The 22,514-nt window shown below is 40.2% G+C and overlaps 1 protein-coding gene across 1 annotated transcript in view; it reads left to right on the top strand.

Moving 5' to 3' along the window:
* Positions 1-22,514, top strand: part of LOC114548934 (zeta-sarcoglycan) — a 175,942-nt gene that overhangs the window by 50,544 nt on the left and 102,884 nt on the right. The window contains exon 2 of the mRNA XM_028568961.1: positions 7,713-7,814. Within this exon, the coding sequence (XP_028424762.1) occupies positions 7,713-7,814 (102 nt within the window). The remainder of the gene's footprint in view (positions 1-7,712; positions 7,815-22,514) is intronic.

Here is a 22,514-nt window from a genome sequence, read left to right as displayed (position 1 = left end):
CCAACTAAAAATTATGACTCCTTTGACCCACTTCTAAATCCTCTAGAAGGCAAGTTGTTGGTCCAATGCATCGAGTGGGTGCAGGACTGTGCCATACAGTTCCACACACAAATAGTCAGTGCCACAGACACAGAATGTATATCTTACACTTACCTAAGGATTTCTCTATGTAAACCCACACATTTATGCTGTTATGTAAGGGAAGAAAATGAAGGAAGCAAGGGAGTACAGTTGATTGTGTGATGATGAAACAATTGCGTGTGTCATTATCATTGTGCTGGGAGTTGTTGATTTGTCTTTGGCAAACTCTTGTAGATTTTATAGCCTTGAAGCCCATTTCAGTTGGCAAAGAAGAAGAACAAACATAGACAAAGCCAATCAGAATATTGTTTGTCTCTGATTAGTTGTTGTTATTGTTGCCAAACTGACTTTGATTTGCGAGCTATTATGTTGACTATTTTTATTTGTTGGTGAAAGACGAAAGGCACAGGAAAGAAGGAAGTGTGTGTGTGTGTGTGTTTGTGTGTGTGTGTGTGTGTGTGTGTGTGGTCTTCCTGTATTGTACAGTATTGTGGCTGGAAAGAAAGAGTGTTCATGTACAATGAGGTAGTTTTAATAAAGAATCACACTCAGCTTAACAATAGAGTTCACTAGCTACTAGTGTGATGAGATCTCGTGAGATTAAACATGACGAGATGTCTCGTTGAGGTAAAACGTGTCTCGCGATATCATTACACAAGTGCAGAGCAGCAGCCTTGAAATTAGCATAGAAAATCCCCCGCCCATTCTCCAAAGTTGACTCCGAGTTTACTTTTGCAGAGCGATAGTTGAAGAAAAAAGCTGCCTGTAAAACCCAGCGTTAGAACGTTGGAGAGTAGCGCCACTCTCCCTCTCTCGTTCTCTTAACACATCCATGCCCCCTCTCTCCCTCTCTCTCTCTCTCTCTCTCTCTCTCTCTCTCTCTCTCTCTCTCTTTTCTTGGCCGAGACACACACGCGTCTGCAGCGTGCAGTTTACTGTGCACTCTCTTTCTCTGTTTAATTGAGTCGGGAAGCGGACAGCAAAACCTAACTTTACTTTTAATGACATTAAAAAAAGAGAAATGTTCTCCGTTCGTCCTATCCTGGTCATAAATCAATACTAGAGTAGCCTCCTTCCTCGTTTAGTGCTGAAATTAAAGCTAGTGTGTAGTTTCTGTCGCCCCCATGAGGAATTCAAAGTAATGACAACAAAACTGTCGGCGTGTCCACATGACACAAACCTTACGTGATCGCGCACCACCCCTCCTCCATGTTGCTAGTAGCCAAGGAGTACACAGGGGATTAAAAAAACATGATGGACTCTTCAGAAGAGGTAATTATCTTCACTCAAGCTTCTGCGCAGGAAAGTCACAATCTTCTAAGACCTGCCGGTTTGCCGAGGTCTAAAAGTGGAAGTGCTTTCTAAATTTCTAAATTAAAGTTAATGGAGGATCATGACTGATGGTTGTAACCCCTAACACCTCCAACAAGGAACTAGAGTCAATGTAATGCATGCTAAAATATTAATAACGCTTATAACTGTAATTATCTGTGAATATTTGAATATACAGGGTGGGAGCACCGAATAATTTGATATGTCTTTTGTTTCAGGGCCATTTTGAAATTTGATTATCAACAGTATTAATGTAAACATTTTAAAATAAAACAGCTGTTTAGTACAATGGACTGTATATATCCACAAATATAGCATGAGACATTGTTGCAATAATATTCACAACACAATATATAACCAAAAATTACCAACCACAAGCAGTCGCCAAAAGACAATAAGACAAACCAAGTAGCCTGATGAAGGCACAACTGGCCACAAGCTGGCTAAGTTGCAGAAGTTTACCAATGAGGTAAGATAGTTAATAAGATTATTAAGTTAAAACATCTGCTGACATTGAACTGGGAACGCCTGGATAGAGATAGAGGGGTAAAATTAAAGAATGAAAATCTATATTTGTAAGATCTCAAGAAGCAAAGAAAAAAGTAAAAACATTGTTGAAGTGCTTTCACAGAAAATAAATGAAAATTTTTTATTAAAAAGCCTGCAAATCTAAAGTGAACATGGGCCTGTTACTATTAATATGAATGTATATAGAACAACTTTTAGGAATTCTTTGCTACAGTTGAGCTATTTATTTCTAACATTGAGGCAGATTTGACCCACCCAAAAACTATAGGTGCATCTGTGTCTTGGTCAAGTCTTACTCCAAGTGCCAGTTGGATTCTTACCTTAGCTATATATAACTACAGTTACCACGTCTGCAGTTAGAACATATTAAAATGAAATACACTTCCAAATCCTGCTGTATTTATTTTATTCTTTACTTACGCTGAAGTCCCGGTGGCTGAAATGGATTGAAGTCAGTTTGTAACTTTTAATTATGAATAATCAAAAGGTTCTTTCACCAACTCTTGCTTGATTATGAATGCCTTTCCACGTGATTACCAGAGTGTGCTTTTAATTCAAGAAGAAGCCAGCCCTGCGAAAAAGTATATTACAACCTTTATATCTGTTTTCCAAAACTAATTTGACATTGAAAAAGATAAAGAGAGAGAGAGAGAGAGAGAGAGAGAGAGAGAGAGAGAGAGAGAGAGAGAGAGAGAGCAACTGTAAGCAATGAATGGAGAGATCTGCTTATTGTCTTCTTTTTGTTGATGAATTCCCATTGTATTCTAGGCTTTGGCAATATTATTCCCTTGTACTATTGATGCCAATGATGCATACTGGATTGAAAATGAAACGTGGCATGCAGTGTGTGAGATACAGAGAAAGAGGGAGAGCTGTCATGTTCAATCAGAAGGTGGCTTCAGTGTTGGACAATGGAGCAGTGAGGTGGAATAAAACCACCTGATTTATTAACATCGTCGTCTTCATGTTTTTGGAATTGAGAGACAGAGTGTGACTGAGCGAGGGAGGATTAGAGAGGCATTGCACTGAATGTAGTGAGTGTACATTTGTTCAAACTGAGCTAATTCTGTATGTATGCTCCCTCCGTTCTCCCTCTGTTTGTCTGTGTGTGCATGTTCCACAATTATATGTGTTTCAATATATGACGGTATATACTAGTGTTTGTGTGTGTCTGTATGCAGAGTTTATATATATATATATATATATATATATATATATATATATATATATATATATGTATGTATGTATGTATATATATATATATATATATATATATATATATATATATATATATATATATATATATATATATGTATGTATGTATGTATGTATGTATGTATGTATGTATATATATGTATATGTATGTATGTATGTATATGTATGTGTATTACAGGGAGTGAGCAAGTTTGTCATTCCCCTGGCCTGTTGTGTTATGGCTTATTGAGTAAGCTCCATGCTCCACTGTATATTCAGCATAATGACTATAGATCTAACAACACTGAAAACCTCTGGCTGGTTTAACTTATTGATCTGACACACTCTTATCACTTTGCTATGCTCCCATTTGTAAGTATGTGTGCGTGAGTGGATTACGTATTGACCTACTGTATGAGGAAAGGATTGGTCTTTTGATAAAAATCACATAGCATATTGTCGAGGTTGCACGCCTCTGATAGGATGAGGTTTGTTTGATTACCGATTTGTATAAATTGGATCAATGCTAATCAAATGTGGGGAAACCATAACACAGGAGATTCTAACTCTAACTTTTGTTTAGATTTCACACAAATAAGAAGCATTATTTTCCATTAAAGTAGTACTGTAGTACCTTCAATTGTCGTCTTAGACTATAGAGTTAGAGGGCCCTATTTTAAAGGAGAATCCGGGTGATTTCACCACAGAGCTATGTTGTTTGTTGTCACGTAGTGCTGTCAGTAGCGAGAAAAACGAAAATAATCAGTGTTGCCTAGACCGAGTTATGCCACTGCTAGCTTTCGCACCCAGGCGACTGAAACGGGGCAGGTTTTAAACGTGCTTTTAGCCTCTTAACACAGATTATTTTCGTTTTTTCTCGCTACTTACAGCACTATGTGACAACAAACAACACAGCTACGTGTTGAAATCGACCGGAATTCTCCTTTAAAATAGGGCCCCACTTATTATTGTCGGTGTGAGAGTTGTGATTCACTCCTCTTTAAGTTTTGCATTTCCCCACCTGTACTTCTTTTCCTACTCTTCCATCTCCTCCTCTGCTCTCCTCATTGTCTCCATGTCTCTCCTTCAATCTCTCTCTCTCTCACTCTCTGAAGTACATTTCTAATTTGAAAGGCTTTGTTGGTTTGCTGCACCTAACAATTAATGGTAATCGACTGCAGCACACCCAACAGAATTCCTATCTTCACGGACAGTTTCATCAATATTTGTAAACGTGACATAAAACAGGGAACCAGGGAAGCAAGACTAATTTGTTGTCATTGAGCGACACATTCTGTGGGAAAGTTACTCCGGTTGAAAGCTGAATTGGTCCCATACACATAGTTTGTTTGATGTTTTAACCCCTAATATAACTGTATCTCATCACACTAGTAACAACTTTGTGAGCCTGAAAATGTTTGCCCTAAGGACAGTTATTTCAGAATAACCAGGGCACACTTATCATGCTTGTCTCAATAATAGAAGGAGAAAATAACAAATGTGGCAGTGACAGAGTTTTCATAATTACATTTATATTCCAGTGTTTTCCATCAGAAATCATACGCACTTTGTTTACAATTTTGTAACCTATTTTAAAGCACTCCTTTTGTAAAATAAAATATAAAACTTCCTGACCTACTGTCATGGTCTTTCCATTTAATGTCAATCATCCAACTCATCCAACTGTAACTAATATTACAAACAAGGAAATAACATCAGTGTCTACCTTTAACTTCTGCTGAAAAATCTGCTTGATCAACAGAAACGTGTTTCCATGGAACCAGTATACTATACTCAGAAGCCCCTCAGAGCTCTAACCAAGCACATGATCAAAACAGCTGTTGCATTGCAATGCTGCCTCCACTGTCACTCTTCTAAGCACAGATTTGACATGGTACAGTAGATGCCTCTTTGCTCTGTAAAAGCCCCTACTATCCTAATACCCTGCATGGCTGTTTGAAAATAATTTAATCTTACCGTATAAGTCTGATCCAACAATCTTTTCAAGCACTCACTTGTGTGGAATCTGTAAAATCACAAACCGGCACAAAGCCATTTTTATCACAGCGAGCTGGTCAACTGACCAGAAATGGCGCTGTGATGTGAAGCACACAACCTAAATGTGTTTGCAGAGCTCATAGTCTTATACTGATACATTTCTTGTTTTGTTTTAATGAAATTGTGAAAAGGATCTACAGTCCTTGTCAAAGCAGTGGAGCAGAACATTTGTATATGCAGCACTGCATTTATCTCATAATCATTTGTATTTAATTGTTTTATTACAATCTCAGTTCTCGCCATCAGACCTTATCATTGTGGTTACTTGTGCTGTTAATGAATAAGGAAATAAATTGGATTGTATTTCTATGAATACATGTTACTTGTTTCTAATTCAGAATCATTGCAAAGTGAAAAAATACAAAGGTCTAAATAATAAAGGCAAATGTACTCAAATGTTAACCTTCAAAGCTTCAGATGATTCTGATGTAAGTTGGACTTTTATTTTAAATTGTTTAACGTGTGATTTTAGTGCGTTGACCTTTGTTTGAAGAGGCTCCCAATTGAGAGTCAATCACCCCCCTTGTGCTAGCTAACCTCTGTTCCACTCACTTTTATAACTCAGCAGGGGTTTCTTTCATTGGTCTTTCTGTCAAGCTAAAATGTGTTCCTGGGGTTTTCTGTCTGCATTGTAAGCTAAATGATTATATGAAATTTCAGCACCCTGTCGTTTTGACAAAGAAAACCACAGGTCTCTTTTTTTTTTTTTTAAGAATATTTTTTGGGGCTTTTTCCATTTATTTTCAAAGTGGAAAGACACAAAAGCGGGTTCAGAGATGGGGGATGACGCCCAGTAAAGGGCAGCAGGTCAGATTTGAACCTCGCACCGCTGCAGGACTCAGCCAACATGGGGTGAACACCCTTACTGGGTGAGCTAGAGGTCGCCCCCACCATGGCTCTCTTCAGGCATTGGCAGTGTGCCAATGGCTGGGGCTCCTGGGATACATTGTAGTTGAATGCTAACAAACGAAGTGCAACATGTACATCAAGTGTAACTTAGCATTTCCCGTCCTGTTGCTCATTCTTTCTGTGTTTTTTGTTGTTGATGTAATGGTTATTGTATGATAACCTGACTCCGCCAGATGGATTGCTTCGCATTTGCTCGGCATATCCATCTGGGAACTTTCCGTTGGAGAACTTTTGGGAAGGGGCGGAATACTGGTTATTTGATTGGATGAACCATATGTCTATCACCTATGTTGGTGATAGACGGGCCAAATCAACCAATCAGATCCACGAAGCGTATGAAAATACAACCACAAGCCCGCCCCTGCTGCTGCAGGCAAAGCATAGCTCGTAAGCTCAGCATGCAAGCAACATGTCGGTAAAGGATATTTGCCGTTTGTGTAACGAGAATTTAGGAATAAAAGACACCATTTCAGGTTCCCGGACCATATTCCAAAAGAAGGATCCAAGAGAAAAAAAGCATTAGCGAGCGGCTAACAGAATTAGGGCTACCGCTGGCTGATAATACTGGTTAGCTGATTGGATAAACCATCGGTCTATCACCACCTAACCCACCTCAAAACCAACGCTGATTGGCCCGGTCATTTGGCTAACGGCTCCAAATTTTCTCTGCCTCAAGATGCCAGACTGATCTGCGAGTGGAAAACTGGAGCTCGCGAGATCAGGACGGTCTCACGAGGCTAATTGTATGATGCTCATTGATGTGGAATAAACATATTACAATCACATGCTTACATAAAAAATATAATCCTAGTATACTGTTAAGAATGTTCTCTGTAAAACAGGATCTGAATGGATGAAGCAGACCTGTGTGAATACATGATATTCCCATCTCTCATCAATATTACACTGCTCATCAATGACTTATTTTAATAAGTACTCCTGGGTATCTGGAGATCCTTAAAAGCGTGTCTTAAATTGAGTAAAACCTAAGACATTAAATAGTTGGGATGTCTTACATTCTGACATTCATGGTGATGTTTAGTCAAGGCAAATTTGCAAGATAAAGCAGATGAAATTAAATTAATTTAATTGATAGGACAGCTACGTGAAAAGACATGGAGAAAATCGTCACAGGTCAGACTCAAACCCTGGACCTCTGCGTCGAGGCATAAGGCTCTCAGTACATGTGCACCTGCTCTACACACTGAGCCAACCCGGCCACAGACTCCAACCACATTCTTTCAAAATGTTAACAAAGTTTGTTTCAACTGCCATCAACACACACACACTGACCCATGGTATGTGCGGTTTTATTCGATGGACGGGGTTAGACCGTCCATCGGTCTGTTTGCATCGGTCTGCATTATCTGTTTATTCCGACATAATATAATGATACTCTTTAGATAATAGATGTATCATTTATAATTATAAATTAATAGAAAACGCTCTAAAAACAGCAAATCATTGGATTCTCTGAATGTGGGGATGAGGAAACCACTTTGTATATGTGGGCAAATAATTGTCTTGTTTATTTTATTTATTTTATTTATTTTCTGAATAACCACTGAGTGTCTCTCTGTCTCTCTCTGTATGTATCTCTATCTTTATAGGATGGAATGGGGAATCTGCGGGTGACGAAGGAAGGTGTCAGATTGGAGGGAGTGTCCGAATTCTTATTGCCTCTATACGTCAAAGAGATCCAGTCTCGTAGGGTAAGATAATTGTGTGTGTGTGTGTGTGTGTGTGTGTGTGTGTGTGTGTGTGTGTGTGTGTGTGTGTGTGTGTGTGTGTGTGCGTGCCTACCTGCGTGAGTCCGTGCGTGTTTGGTTGTGTGTTCCTCTTTAGCTCAAAAAGAAAGCCATACTGCATTATAGAACATAAAACCCAAGCATTGTTTGACTATTCGTTGAGAGTTTGTCTTTTCACGTGTATGTGTTTTGACTAAATATGTTGTACAGAATAATGCATATTTTGTCTGTTAAACCGGGAGGATGTACGTGTGTGTGTATACGTCCCTATATGTTCCAACCTCTATAATGAACAGAAATCAGATGTTGCCCCCAGTAGTCAAGGTCCATTTGTCATGTATGTGACACATTGTAGTGCTGCATATGATCCAGCTCTCTTCCATGTCTCCATTCATCACACACATAATCATCATCGATCCCGTCAGCTGAGGCAACACGGACACTATGTCACTCTATATAGGGCAATCCTTGTGGCCCTGTGTGTTTGTGTGCTCAATCGTGTGCACGTGTGTGTTCATACGTTTGAATAGTAAGCACCATAATGCTACAGTAATAGTTATTCTTCTGATTCCTCCTGTCTGTTGGGACAGGTTACCTAATAGTACTTTAGCATGTGATTCCTCTGTTTTTGTACATTTTTGTAAATTTATGTTTTTATGCCTCAAGGAACTGCCACCGATATTTCGTAATAGTGGTGTCTGACGGATGTGTGATGTGGTGTGATAAGTTTGTGTCATTGTGGCCTACACTTATTCCTACATTAATTTGTTGTAAAGGTTCATTGTTTGTTGATGTTTTGTTGTTAGAACATGGTTGATTATGCAAACCTACCAACCTAGGTAGCAAACCTAGTAAGCATTATTGAAATGTATGTGAGAGAGAGAGACCGAGGGAGAGAGAGAGAGACTGAGAGTGAGAGTGAGAGAGAGACTATCTTGTAGCCTATCTTGGCTTGCTCCTAGGCAGAGGGAAATGTCACTGAAAGCTAGAATTTGGAACTCAAACATTGCCATGGCACCACATGAAATTCTACAGCTCCTAGTCCTATTACTGAGCTCCTACTACTGAGAGCTGCCACTCTTATGGCAATGGGTGACACTCTTGTCGTTCGTATCGACTAAGCGCAAAACTAGTTTCCTAGTTCCATTTAAAAAGCCGTTCTCCAACCAGTACATGAAATCAAAGTGAACACTGGAATAGAATAGAAGAGTAATGTTTGTAACACTGGATTTTTTTTACTACAAATTATGCTGTTGTAATTAATTTAGTTCTTATCTACTTTGTAAAGGCCAAACTAATGGCGTTTTTCCATTACATGATACCTGCTTGACTCGCCTCGACTCGACTCGGCGCACTGTGCGTCCCTTTTCCATTGCAGATTTTACCGCCAGCGTGGCTGGTCGTGATAGCGACTGCCGTGGGCGTGGCTTGGTAGCGTTGCATTTCCCCCAACTTTCTGGTTCTCCTTCTCCGTAAACAACATGAAATCAACAAGATAGTTAACTTTTCCTGCTCCAGATTTCCCACCGTGGTCAGAAAGAACAGGGGAGACACTTTGTTTCTCTCACTATATGACTCTAGAGTCACTATTCGCTGCGGAGCTAATCGCCGGCACTCTCTCACTTCTCCCTCGCTCACCAGCTCTCCACACACACACGGCGACTCGACACACACACCAGCGCACAAGTATAAACATCAGGCCACTTGTATGCTACGGAGAAAGCTCTGCGTGGAGCCTCCGGCAGCAAAAAAACACCGCTGGCTAAACTATTTTAAAATGCCGTCTGTCGCTAGCAATGCAGTGATCAGTGACGATTCTTTCCGACCAATCTGTAGCCTGCAGGGTTTCACGTCACCTACTCGCCTCGCCTCAGCTCGCTTGGAACCTCGACTGAGGAGGTACTAAAAAAAGTACTTGTTAGCAGGTACCAGGGACTTTTTTTCGTAATGGAAAACCAAAAAAGGCGAATAGAGTGGAGGCGAGGTGAGTAGGTACCATCTAATGGAAAAGCGCCATAAGAGGACACCGCCAGGAGTGTCTGAATAAACGGCTTTCAGCAGAGGCTCAGCAACAACATGCTGTTGAAGAAGACCAGCGTATCAAAAGATATATCCTTAACGTCATTGAGGCCTCAGAAAAAAGAGCCGCTGACAACTTTTCTAAAGTTTCCAATACACTGGATAGGCTTATAACCTCAATTGTTGATGGATTTTCTTTCCTGCGGGAAACACTCCATACATCATAACCAGCACAGGCGCCACCATCACCACGACATTACCCCACAACACTACCCCAGCAAGGCCATATGCCATCACAACACTCATATCTGCCAAATCCAATAAGTCATGGTATTCCCACAAAACTCCTCAGGCAATACAACACACACACACACACACACACACACACACACACACACACACACACACACACACACACACACACACACACACACACACACACACACAGTGTAATGCCAATTGCCATTAACACTGCAGATTTGTCCTTCACACCTGTTGAGAGCGTAGGGCAGTTCTCGTACACTCAAACACTTTTCAAGAAAGATTAGTCAAAATTGGACTCTGTCCTTACTGTTGCTTCTGCAGGCTATGGCTACTTTTTGAATGTAAAAAGGCAAGTATAACAGCTTATCTAATGTTTCAGCCGTTGCAATAACAGTTGACAGAAATTGCACTTTTAAAGGCAAGTATAAAGGCTTGTCTGATGTCTTGGCAGCTGCAATAAGAGTTTACAGAAATTGCACTTTTTGGTTGTTTAGTGTTAAAGTGCTCATATTATGCTCATTTTCAAGTTCATACTAGTATTTAGAGGTTATACCAGAATAGGTTTTTTGTGGTTTAATTTTCAGAAAACACCATATATTTGTTGTACTGCACATTGCTGCAACTCCTCTTTTCACCCTGTGTGTTGAGCTACAGAGTAAGGCATCTCACTTCTGTACCATCTTTGTTTGGGAGTCACACATGCGCAGTAAGTACTGCTAGCTAGTCAGTTGCAGAGTATGAGGGAGTGCCATGCTAGCAGCTAGGCGAGCATTATAACGTGTGTTACAAAGTGATGCACGTTTGTCACGGAAGTAAAGGCTGGACTACAATAGAGCTGTTTGGAGCAGTTTGTGAACAGTGTTTTTTGTTGGAGATGGGAAGTGCCTTTGGGGTAGACTTTGGGCTTTTTTACTTCGTAAACCTATAACATGCACAAAAAAGATATATAACACAATTAAGGAAAGGGGAAAAGCCAAAAAGCATAATATGAGCACTTTAAAGTTACTTTAAAGTTAATGTTTTTTATACATATGTTTGTGTCTTATCAGAACTAAACTGGTTGAAAAGCATTCAGACTTGTTTCTGTAATTGTGTAAGACTCACACTGTGAAGTATGCTGGTGCAACTATAAAACCACTGACCATTTGTTACAGTAAACCTGGCCCACAAAACTGTTCAAATACAAAGAACAAAAATGTAAAGAATAATGCTTAAACACAAACATTAGCCTGTACTAAAATGTATACATGTGTACACACACACTTGAGGTCCCTTTATGGGTCAAGAAACTGTGTCAGGACTCTCCTGACCCTCTTCCCTTCAGTTGACATTCCCTCTCTGACAGTTGGTGGCTTATCAGGTTGGTTGTCCCGGTCATATTGAATAGCCTCTGTAACCCTGGTGTCATCCACAGTGTCAATAGCAGCCTCGCAGTAATTATGCAGGACAAAGCATACATATACGATGAAGGGAAGGTCATTAAGGTTAATGTCCATTGTTCTTCTCAGGGCTCCAAACCGGCCTTTCAGCCTCCCAAACGCTCACTCGATAACCATCCGTGCACGGCACAAAAACAGTCCGAAGTACTGCTCCTGAGCATTTGTCCCCCCATTCGCATACTCTTTCATTAGGTATGGGAGCAGAGGGTATGCAGGATCTCCAAGTAAGTACACTGGTATGGCCTCTTCATCCTCAACTATTTGCTTGGGACATGGTGGAATGTTTCCATCTCTCAGATGGCTGTTGAGTGTGGAATTTGCAAAAATGCGGGTGTCGTGAACGCTCCTAGGACATTTAACTACCACATCAATGAAAGAATATTTATAGTCACAGGTAGCCTCAACGTTCAAACTGAACCTCCCTTTCCTATTGACATAATCTGTGGAAGTCACAGATGGCTGCTTTATTTCAATATGTGTGCCATCCACAGCACCTATGAATTGAGGGGCGACGCAAACTGGCTCTTCGTGTTGGAGGGAGGAGAAATTGTTGCAAAATTGCTGACCTCCGAGCACTCATTCGTCTCTGCTCCTCGACATAATGGAGGAGCTGTATTTGCAAATGCAAACAGACGAAAGGGGTTTGCGCTAACATAAATGCGACTGCTACTCTGAATGCATCCATGATCACCATAGCCCAATGAAAATGTAAACTTAGGTCACACTTTTGGCGTAGGGGCGAGTTCTGGCGCATACTGTGACCTAAACCTCCATTTCTCTCAGTTTACATGCAAACGTGCAAACGAAGATTTCAAAAATCTCCAATCTGGCCGCAGTGTTTAGAAAGACTCGTTTTCAGAGGCGAATTCTCCGTTTGCGTGTAAACGAAGGGCACAAACGAAGGGAAATGTCTAAATTTTTCAAAATAACCATGTATGTGTAAACAGGGCCTAAGTACCTGATATTGATATTTTACTTCCAAAACATTTGAGCAGATATTGACGTTTTGTGTATGTGCATGTTTGCGTGTATTCGAGTGTGTGTATGAGGCCAAGCTTATCTTCTTACATGAAAGCAAACAGCAGGTCGCCCTCACATTTTCGAAACAGCAGGCATGCTCTTACTATGATATTGACAGTCACTGCAATTTTACTGTGAAGTGTGGTTGAATTGGGGTGGGAGCATGCTGATTCAGAAGTATCCACTAAACTCCCTGGGGATTCAACTGTGTACTGCTTGTTTTGTGAAGAGATACACTGTAGAGAGATAGGGATACAAAAGACTGAACCATGGAGAGGAAGAGGGGGGAAGAAAAAGATAAGGGCAGGAAAATAAGGGTTGTGAAAAGGGAAATCAGGGAGTGTAATCAATTCACTAAAATACAAAAATTGCACCTAACGCAATTTGCTACCTACTGGACAACACAAATAATTGTATTTAAATCACTATATAAATTTACACTCCACCTATATAGTAAGCACAACTAAGGCTATCATAGGCACAGAGAGAGCACAGAGTCAATAACAAACTTACTGTTACAACCCTGATACAGGGCCATCGTACGATGCCTCATGGTCCTGGATGGCTGTATAAGTGAAACACCCTTATCTAGTTCTATATCTCCTTACATTCTGCCTTGACTAAAGTTACAATTGCAAATGTAAATTCTAGAAAACTTACTTGGACAAGTAAAGGCCCAGACACACAGACCAGATGGCCGACCCTCGGCAGAAAAGGCAGTTGGACTGTTCAGTCTACCTGAGTTGGTCAAAAAAGTGCCTCGGAACACACCAAAGCGACGAGACATAATACGTCTCCATAACAGCAGGCGGTGCTAATCTGTATTGTCGCACAAAAATGAAAACCGGCAGTTGATTGGACGAACGCGTCACGTGGGTCTGGTTTCTCCGGAAATTCAAAGACAGACTGTCATGGCGGCTTGTTCAGAATACGATCTCATATTTTACTAAAATAGTTCACTGAAACGTGTTTCTGAAAACATTTTAAGCGAGAAATAGGCCGTGCAGTTGCTGAATCTGTCTTCATTTCAGATCAACAAAGGTCAGTTTAAAAGATTTTTGTCAGATTTTGAGAGACTCTAGTCACGCTCCTTCTGATCCCCGTTTCCGGGTTAGCACTCTACCAATCAGATGAGTCATTTGAGTCCGACCTTGTGTGCCCAATAGTGAAAGTATGAGTGCACTTTAAAAATCACCAAAATAAGGACAAAAAAAGATTTAAGCTCTCTGAAATTAAATTTGTAAGAAAATACATTTTAGGATATAAAGAGACGTATAAGAACGGAGAAGAAGATGACATCCCTCCTACGCAACTGTATTATGTCTTATTAAAAAACATCACATACACACACAATCACATTTTGTATAACCAGGGCCATCCCCCAGGAGTGTATTGTGGGAGAGGTAAATGGAACATTGTTTACTCCCAGAGAATTGAGAATGTCCTAACCAGTTGTATTACTGTGTGGTTTGATAATCTCACTCAAAAAGAGAAGAAGGCTTTGAATAAAGTGGTTCGCTAGGCCAGCAGAATTATTGGCTGCACTTTTCCGCTCCTGGAGTTCACATACAAAGCTAGACTATTGAATCGAGCTTTACAACTGGCTAATGATGCCTCAGGCCATCCAGCAGGGGCTTTCTTTGAGATGCTTCCCTCAGGGAGAAGGTATCGTTCTGCCAAATGTTCTACTGATCGCCATTTACACAGTTTCTTTCCACAAGCTGTGATTGCTTTGAACAAAGCATCTTAAATTAGGCACTTTAAATTTATGTATGGATTTCATTGTACAGCATTTTTATATTGAGCATTTATAATATTAATATTGAAATTTTTTCCAATGCAGGTTACACTGCAAATGGCTAATAAAGTGAATCTGAATCTGAATCTGAATCTGAGAGAGCTAAATACAGAACTATGCACATAAACCACACACTAACAACAACGACACACTGAGAAATTAGATTGACTGGGTGGGAGGGAAAAAGATACGGTGCAGGAGACAGTAAGATAACTGGAGAGGAAAGGAAGGGAAAAAGGAAAGGAGGTAAAGGGTCAGAGGAAAGAGAAAACGTGAATACATGATGAGGAGAGCAAAAAGAGAAACAAAGGAAAACAAGAGGGATGAGGAACAGAAAAAGAGGAAAAACTAACTGCGGGACTAAAGGAGGGTTTAACACCCCAACATGTGCTGCAAATTTTGGCATTTTAAGTTCTTTGGGTCAGTATTATGTTTCACATTTTTATATGGTGGCCTTAATTTCCATATCTGCTGGAAAGGTCATATGGTTTAATTATGGTCTTGTTTTGTTTTTCTTAGTATTACATGCCTTGCAGGTAAATAGATAACGTGTAGTGTGAGTGTGAGGTCAATCAACATTGCTTGTAATTTTGGCAGAACAAACCTTGCCACAAACATGTTGGTATTTGTTTTTGAAGCAGATTCTGTAATTGTGCTCAGATTTTTTTCATGCATCATACCTGTGAGAGTGTGTGTGTGTGTGCTTGCGGTCATAATCATAAGAAACAATTTCTCTTGATTCTTCTGTCAGCATGGTAGATGCATACCTTTCCATATAGAGTCTACAATTGTTTGTTTAACAACCAAAGCATACTCATAATCACCACACCATCCCAGTTCACCTATACGTACAAAAAAAAAAAAAAAAAAGGGACCAGTACAATATATTAATTTGATCATGTTTGCCAAGGACTGTTTGTAGTGTCACAATCAGGAGGCAGGTCTGAGTCAGATTAACAAACAGGACTAAAAAACTAAATCAGTCAGCAAGCAGAAAATTAGCAAAATATAGGAAGAGACATGTTTTTAGACATGCATCAAGCAAACACAAAAGAGGTAGCAGGCAGGAGTAGCTTGAACATTGAACAAGGTACCATCAAGGAAGTACTAACAGGCAACAGGCACGAACAAGAAGGCAGTGGGGAAGCCCAGCAAAGTAATCGGCAGGCATTAGCGGCACTAGCAAAGTCAGCACTAGTCAGCCAAAACCTCTTTCATCCCTGGGAGAAACATCACAAGCCTGCACTTGGAGGATGTATACACAGTACACTACATACATTCTGACAATTTGTGCAGCATAGGACAGATCAGTCACATTCAATATGGAAAATCCAGGATACCCATTGTGGCCGTATCATATTGAAACAAATGTGTTGGGTATTAACAGCTGCAGACAACACAGACTGGGTAAAATGTGCTTTACTGATTGACATACAGGCCGGTTGATCTATAGACAGGCAAGTCTATATCAGATAACCAGACAATTAGCAGGATAAGCTACAGGCACTGCAGTAATAGCCGGTTTCAGGTCAGTGAATGGTACATAGCAGGTAAGCAGGAACAACTTGTAATTTGTTTAATTTTATTTTTCAATTAAAATTACTACTTTGTTTACTTGATTGTCAAGGTTAGAAGTTGATCGTTGTCATGCTTTGCAAAAAACAACATTGACTGATGGTTGAAAACGAGTAGCAGTATTAAAGTCTGATCATTTGTTGACCCATCCATCCACCCTGACCTCATCCCTACGTGGACTTTCTCACTGTATAACAACATCACCTAACTTCCTCCTTTGCCCTGTGATAATTACTACACCCGCCAGAAGGCTTTGTCAATTGAACATAAACATGATTGTGTCATTTAGGGGCACTTGCCAAAACAAGGCAGCAAGGCAACATAAACTACCTGGCAAACCAGCTAATGAGCTGTGCGGATACAGTAGGTGGTTGATGACAATGTCAGGGGATCCAAAGAGGAGGCTAATTCACTGCCAACTAGTGGGCAGGCATGGTATAACTGAGTTTGGATATTACCAGAACTCTGCAAGGTTGCAAAACATGAGTTTTACATGAGGGGTTCTTCTTCTTCTTCTTCTTCTTCTTCTTCTTCTTCTTCTTCTTCTTCTTCTTCTTCTTCTTCTTCTATGTCTTACAGTCTGTATATATGGGGGATTTATATGTTTGGTATGTACATGAGATGAGATGATTCCATTGTAAGCCAGAGGCTGTGGGATTATCTTCAGAGCAGCAGGTTTTGGAGGGTATTTTAAGCTGTGTTGGTGGATTTTAAAAAGCACACTATGGATGCAATGTTCCCTCTGTTTCTCACCCTCGCTGCTCTATTCCCAAAAAGGCCTGTCTTTAGTGATACACACATACACACACACAAACACTGACTCTTGCCACTAGGCCCCATAATTGTCCCCATAGGGACCCCATGACGACCTATCACCACCACAGGGGGCACAAAGAAAACTTCATTTATTCTGTTCTCTTGCTGTCGCTCCCTATCTTTTTGATTTGACTTTTCTTTTATGTGGCTCTTTTCCCTTTTATTGGGCCTCTTCTTCTTTTACCTCCTGTCTATGGCATTTCTTTCTCTCTCTCTCTCTCTCTCTCTCTCTCTCTCTCTCTCTAACGACTTATTTCTTTGTTGTTTGGTGCTGTCTTTTTCTCTCACCCCTGTAGTGATACTGGCTCCTTGGAGACAGACCTAGTTATGTGCAATAGACTGCCTGGGTAGGGGCTTTACTTCCTGGGAGAAATAAAAGATAGTGTAAATGTATGCATGTAAATGGCATGTCTAAGGAAGTGAAGGATAAAGGAAAAAAATACTGGAACAGAGCATGAGATTGAAAAGCAATAATGAACGTAGGAGACATAATGAAAAAGTTAAAAGCAGCAATAATTGAAGAACTCTCTCATCCATAGCTCGTACTGCAGCATCAAGGAAGACTGAAGATGTGGGGGGGGGAGGGTGAAGGTGGGAGGATGCCATCACTTTATTTTTGCTGTTTGTCAGTTTTAGATTTATTACTCCCTCTGTCTGCCTCATACTTTCTCTGTGCTTCTCCTCTGGGGACCTGAGCTAGCTGAAACTTCTCCAACTCTGGAGCTGTAATTGAATAGTAGAGAGTTCTAATGGAACATTAGGCTGTTCCTGTCTTGGCAGGCCCTATTGATTTTGACTTTGGAGTATTGTAAACAATCTGGGGTAAATGTAACTGAACGGATGCAGACCTTGGTATAGGCTATAATTCCAAGGCTATTGCTGTGGAACTGTTTCACTGTGGCAAGTAACTGTTACAGTGTGGTTTTGTATGACTTTTATAGAAAGTTACCCAGGGTGGCTTGCGCTTGCAACTTTCTCGAAAGAAAAAAAAAGAAAAGTGTGACTCACCAGTCTACCATATCAGAGCACTCAACGTGTGGTGTCTCCAAGTCCAACAAATGCAAAATGTATTTGATTTAAACAGCATGTCACCTTTAGCGGGTGGCGCTTGCTACATGAGAATTTCTTCAGCCTTCAGCCTGCGGAAAGGAATGACTCAGACACGCCGTCGGTGATAATAAGTGTCGACATCAGAAGATGAGAGCTCCACCAAGGAGACACATGCAGAGGGCTTGTCAGATGGCTACGCCTTTCCCATGTCCCCCACAACATTAAAAAAGATATCAAATAGGAAATCAACGCTGCCAGTGAAGTTAAATTGAAGATAATAGAAAAAAGAAGAAAGAAAAGTTTGACGGTGTGACGTTTGTAGAGGTTAGTGGGACCCGGGGAAGTGGTGGTTATTTGATCAATTTTCTAGAAGCAAGAATACAGTCATAATTTATTTTATTCAAGACTGAGCTTTAGAATGGTGTGTAGAGCCTGTGTGTGTGTGTGTGTGTGTGTGTGTGTGTGTGTGTGTGTGTGTGTGTGTGTGTGTGTGTGTGTGTGTGTGTGTGCGTGCGTGCGTGCGTGCGTGCGTGCGTGCGTGCGTGCGTGCGTGCGTGCGTGCGTGCGTGCGTGCATGAGTGAGTGAGACTATCTGCATATTTGTCTCTCTGCTTGGGCAAATGTCCAAAATTCCTGCACACTGGTTTGTGAGTGTCTGGCTTGTATGTGTGTGTGTGCCAGACGTGGTCGTGACCCATGTAAAAATAGTCTCCATTAACATTTAACAGCATTTTTCTGAATGTCAGAAGAATGAAAGTCACATTGGCCCTGGAAGGGAGAGAGGAAACTAGACAAAATGAATAAGAATATTAATCCCTTGTTTCAAAAGATCATTCCATCCCTTCGTCCAGCTGCTGTCTCAGGGGTCACATCATCCAAAAGCCACAACAAATCCCCTCATCACAAAACTTGACTGAAGAAAAAGGGCACGCCATGTCCGATCTAAGAATTTTGATAATGTTGTCATTAAAATGAATATTGCTTTGTCAAAAGTCCATCCTTGTTAAGGCCTCCGCCGTTGAGAGTTTCAGGCACCAACCTGAAAGTAAAAGCATTGGCCAACAATGGTGCTGGATGTGCCTTCATGTAGTCTTGTAGTGTGGACAACTTAAGAGTAGATTAAACCTGTCTCCAATATAGCAAACTGCACTCTTTTCTAATAGAAAATAATAGGTTGTTTTTTTTAACCACAGAAGTAGAATTTCATGTAAAAGAAATTAGTGCTGTCAAACGATTAAAATATTTAATTGCGATTAATCACATTAATGACATAGTTAACTCACGATTAATCGCGATTAATCACACATTTTTATCTATTCTAAATGTCCTTTGATTTCTTTTTGTCCCATTATATTTTTTCATTTTAATGCTCTTATCGACATGGAAAAGTGGATCGGCTTGCTTTGTGCAAATGTTTTTTTTTTTTATTGAAAACAACATTGGCATATACGTAGTGTTCAATTTCACACTAACATTCTCACTTGGAACTAATAATCTGTCACATAATCTAACACTGTTACCTCCATTTTCCACTGCAGATAGTACTGCTTCATGCCTGAGGTGAGCATGGCTGGTCGTCATAGCGACTATGGTTTCCCCCGACTCATTTCCTGGTTCTCGTTCTCCTTAACCAACGTAAAAAAAACGTTAATCCTTCTTTAACTGTCTATGCGTTAATCACGCAATAAAAAAATTGTCGGCTAAAATTGGGTTTGCGTTAACGCCGTTAATAATGCGTTAAACTGACAGCCCTAGTATAAATCATTACCTAACACCTGTATAGTGAGGTTTCTTAGCATTATGTTATTCAGCTTCTGTTATTCAAACCTGTACTAACAGAAATAAAATGTGTAACCATTTATTTTTAAGACTTTTTTTCTTTTCCTTTCTTACACCACCTCATGTAGAGGTCCATGGGATGATATGCCTGCCTTAATAAACTAGTTTTAACGTTACCTTACTCGTAACTTATCCTGGCTTCAGGCAGTTGATCCCTCCACATACATAAATACTGCATTGCTGGCATACAAACAGTAACCATTGAGCACAAGGCCATCAGCTATGTGCCAACACTCCATTTAACATTTGATTTAGTGAACTATACACACTCAGGGTCGTTGATCGTTGGCTGGTTTTCTTTAGTGCAGTTTTATTTTAGATTTTATTACCTGTACCCAAAGTTCCTCTATACATTTAGCTCTATATAACACTGTCTTTCCAATCCTCTTGTAACAAACACGGCTTCAGCATTAATATGACAACCACAATAAAAAAAAAAAAAGTAGGTTTGTGATGCTTTGCTTTAAAGTGTGCACAGCTGAGTTTTCCCCCCAATCTTGGTTTCTGTGCAGTAATTGGCATAATGATCAGGCGAGCAGATAGCTTTGTACCGACAAATTTATCTTTTAGCCCACAGCTAGTTTCAGTAATAGCATCAGTGGGAAAATGAGGGCCTATATTAGGTAAAGGGACAGTCAAGACTGAGATGTTTCATTCCACAGCCAGAGCTATGCATTTAATGAAGTGCGTTAAAGCATTTGTTCAGTGTAATCACCATGTCAAATTAAGTGTGTAGAATATATGCTCTAACATAAGAGGGATTAATGTTAACTACACTGGCTGAAACTCATAACATGAATGATTGCATGATAAGTGAAGATCATTTAAAAAATAGTCTCGTATGACCAAGGCTGGTCTAGCATAACCTCTCGTACTGTCCTGTATGTTTCACACACATACAATTATACACACATAACTTTGAACAATAGTACATAGGCATTGAACAGCTCACTCTGTTAATATACAACTTTACACACACTTCTAGTCACATGCATACGCAAATATCTGCCTACACAAACTGACAAGACGAGTTGCACTCCCACCTTGTACTGTAAACACATATACATATACTATAACTTTAATATGTGAAATGCATTTAAGCAATACAAATGTTAATGTTGTCATACTGAATACACACTTACACAAAAAAATACACCAACTGGCACTGACAGTGCATTTTAACACACCCCAGCACACATCTTGTCCCTGACAGTATTATCTATTCACAGGTTGTTTCCAGGGGAACGGTCACAATCCACTGTGCAAAATTAATTAGGGGTGGACATTTGAATTAATTAACTGGATGGGAGTGTGGCATTACACTTCTCTGGCCTTATGACATTGAACACACTCATACACACACACACATGCTTGCACTGAGGAGATACACACAGATTAGATTTAATTACCAGTGTGCAGATCATTGGTACAATGTGGTTCAGCCTTAATTACGTACTGTACGTTTCCTCTCTTTGTGTGTCTATGAGAGGAAGTACATGACAAAAAAAGAGACAAAGTGGATAGGTTGGATTTCAGTTACATGAACGTGAAACGAAATAAGCAGGTTTCATTTTCTGCTGCTCTGGTGTAACATCCACATATTGGCAATTCTAACTTCTGATGCTCAGCTGGAAAGGTGCAGTTTGCGGTTGCATTTGTCTATCCTGAAACGCACAAATTCCCTAAAGGGATATTATACCAAACACCTGTATTTTGAGTGTAAAACTCTCACCTCCTGTAGGCTTTAAAGGTGGCACTACATGTTGCCAGTGTGCTGCTTTACAATGGATAGCAGCTAGAGTCAGTTGGAATTCACAGCAGTTAAAATCCATGGCAGTTGTTTCACAGCATAAAACATATTCAAATGTACATAGAAACCTCTCAACAACTCCTCCAGTATAACCCACTGTGATCCATTTTCCACCTGTGATGCTCAAAACCCATAGCCTGATAGTCAAACTGAATTGCCATCTTATGTTGGTCACAAGAGACAAATGTAAACAATTCAATACCTGAGCTATGCAGGTTGTGGCTTGCACTATTAGGCTGGTTGTATACAGTCAAAGAGAGAACAGGCACATGGTCACACCAAAGTGCCAAAATGTATGAACGACCTGCCATGATTAAAACCAACCTCTGGATGAGAATCCTTGTGCATTTACTGTATAGTCAGCATTTATAATCTGCATTTGAGCTTAATTAAAGGGACAATACCTAATGGTTAAGTGCTTCAGATCTGTTCAATAATTTTATGAAAGTACTGTAACAACAGTGCAACAGATTCGTTGATTAAGTACCACACTTGCAGAGTGTGCTACTTAATCAACAAATTAATCAACAAATTTCTGTTGGTGCTGTCAGTGGCTTACATGGGGCTTCTTGCTATTGAACCTGCCAAAAAGTTATATCTAACCATATTGTTGTTAAATTGTTGTGGTATAGTCTTGATGAATTCATCCATTACTTATTTCTACCTATATCAGAAGAAATCTGCAAAAAATATTAAGAGCTCCAGAGACACTTCCAATACTAAGAAAAATTGGGTTGAGAAGTGGATGGGATAAAGATAGGCCAGGCAGATATGCATGAGCAAGGTTCATACAATCCCTGGGGTGGCTACAGTCTTCCTCTTCCACCCTGCCAACCCTCAATGCTCTAGATGAGGATGAATTTCTTAACATGTTTTGCTGGAATTCAAGAAGCTGCTTCCCTTAATTTTAAAACTGGGAGAGAATTCCCCTGTTCCTTGGACGGTTCACGCCTCGCCATCATCCATTAATACCTGACAATGGACACCTCCAAGGGCATTAACCCACTTATACCATGGTCACTTGCCAAATAACA

Source organism: Perca flavescens, chromosome 2, assembly GCF_004354835.1.
Source record: "Perca flavescens isolate YP-PL-M2 chromosome 2, PFLA_1.0, whole genome shotgun sequence".
Classification (NCBI taxonomy): Eukaryota; Metazoa; Chordata; class Actinopteri; order Perciformes; family Percidae; genus Perca; species Perca flavescens.
Note: the sequence above shows the minus strand (reverse complement) of the source record. Positions and strands in the feature narration are given on the sequence as shown.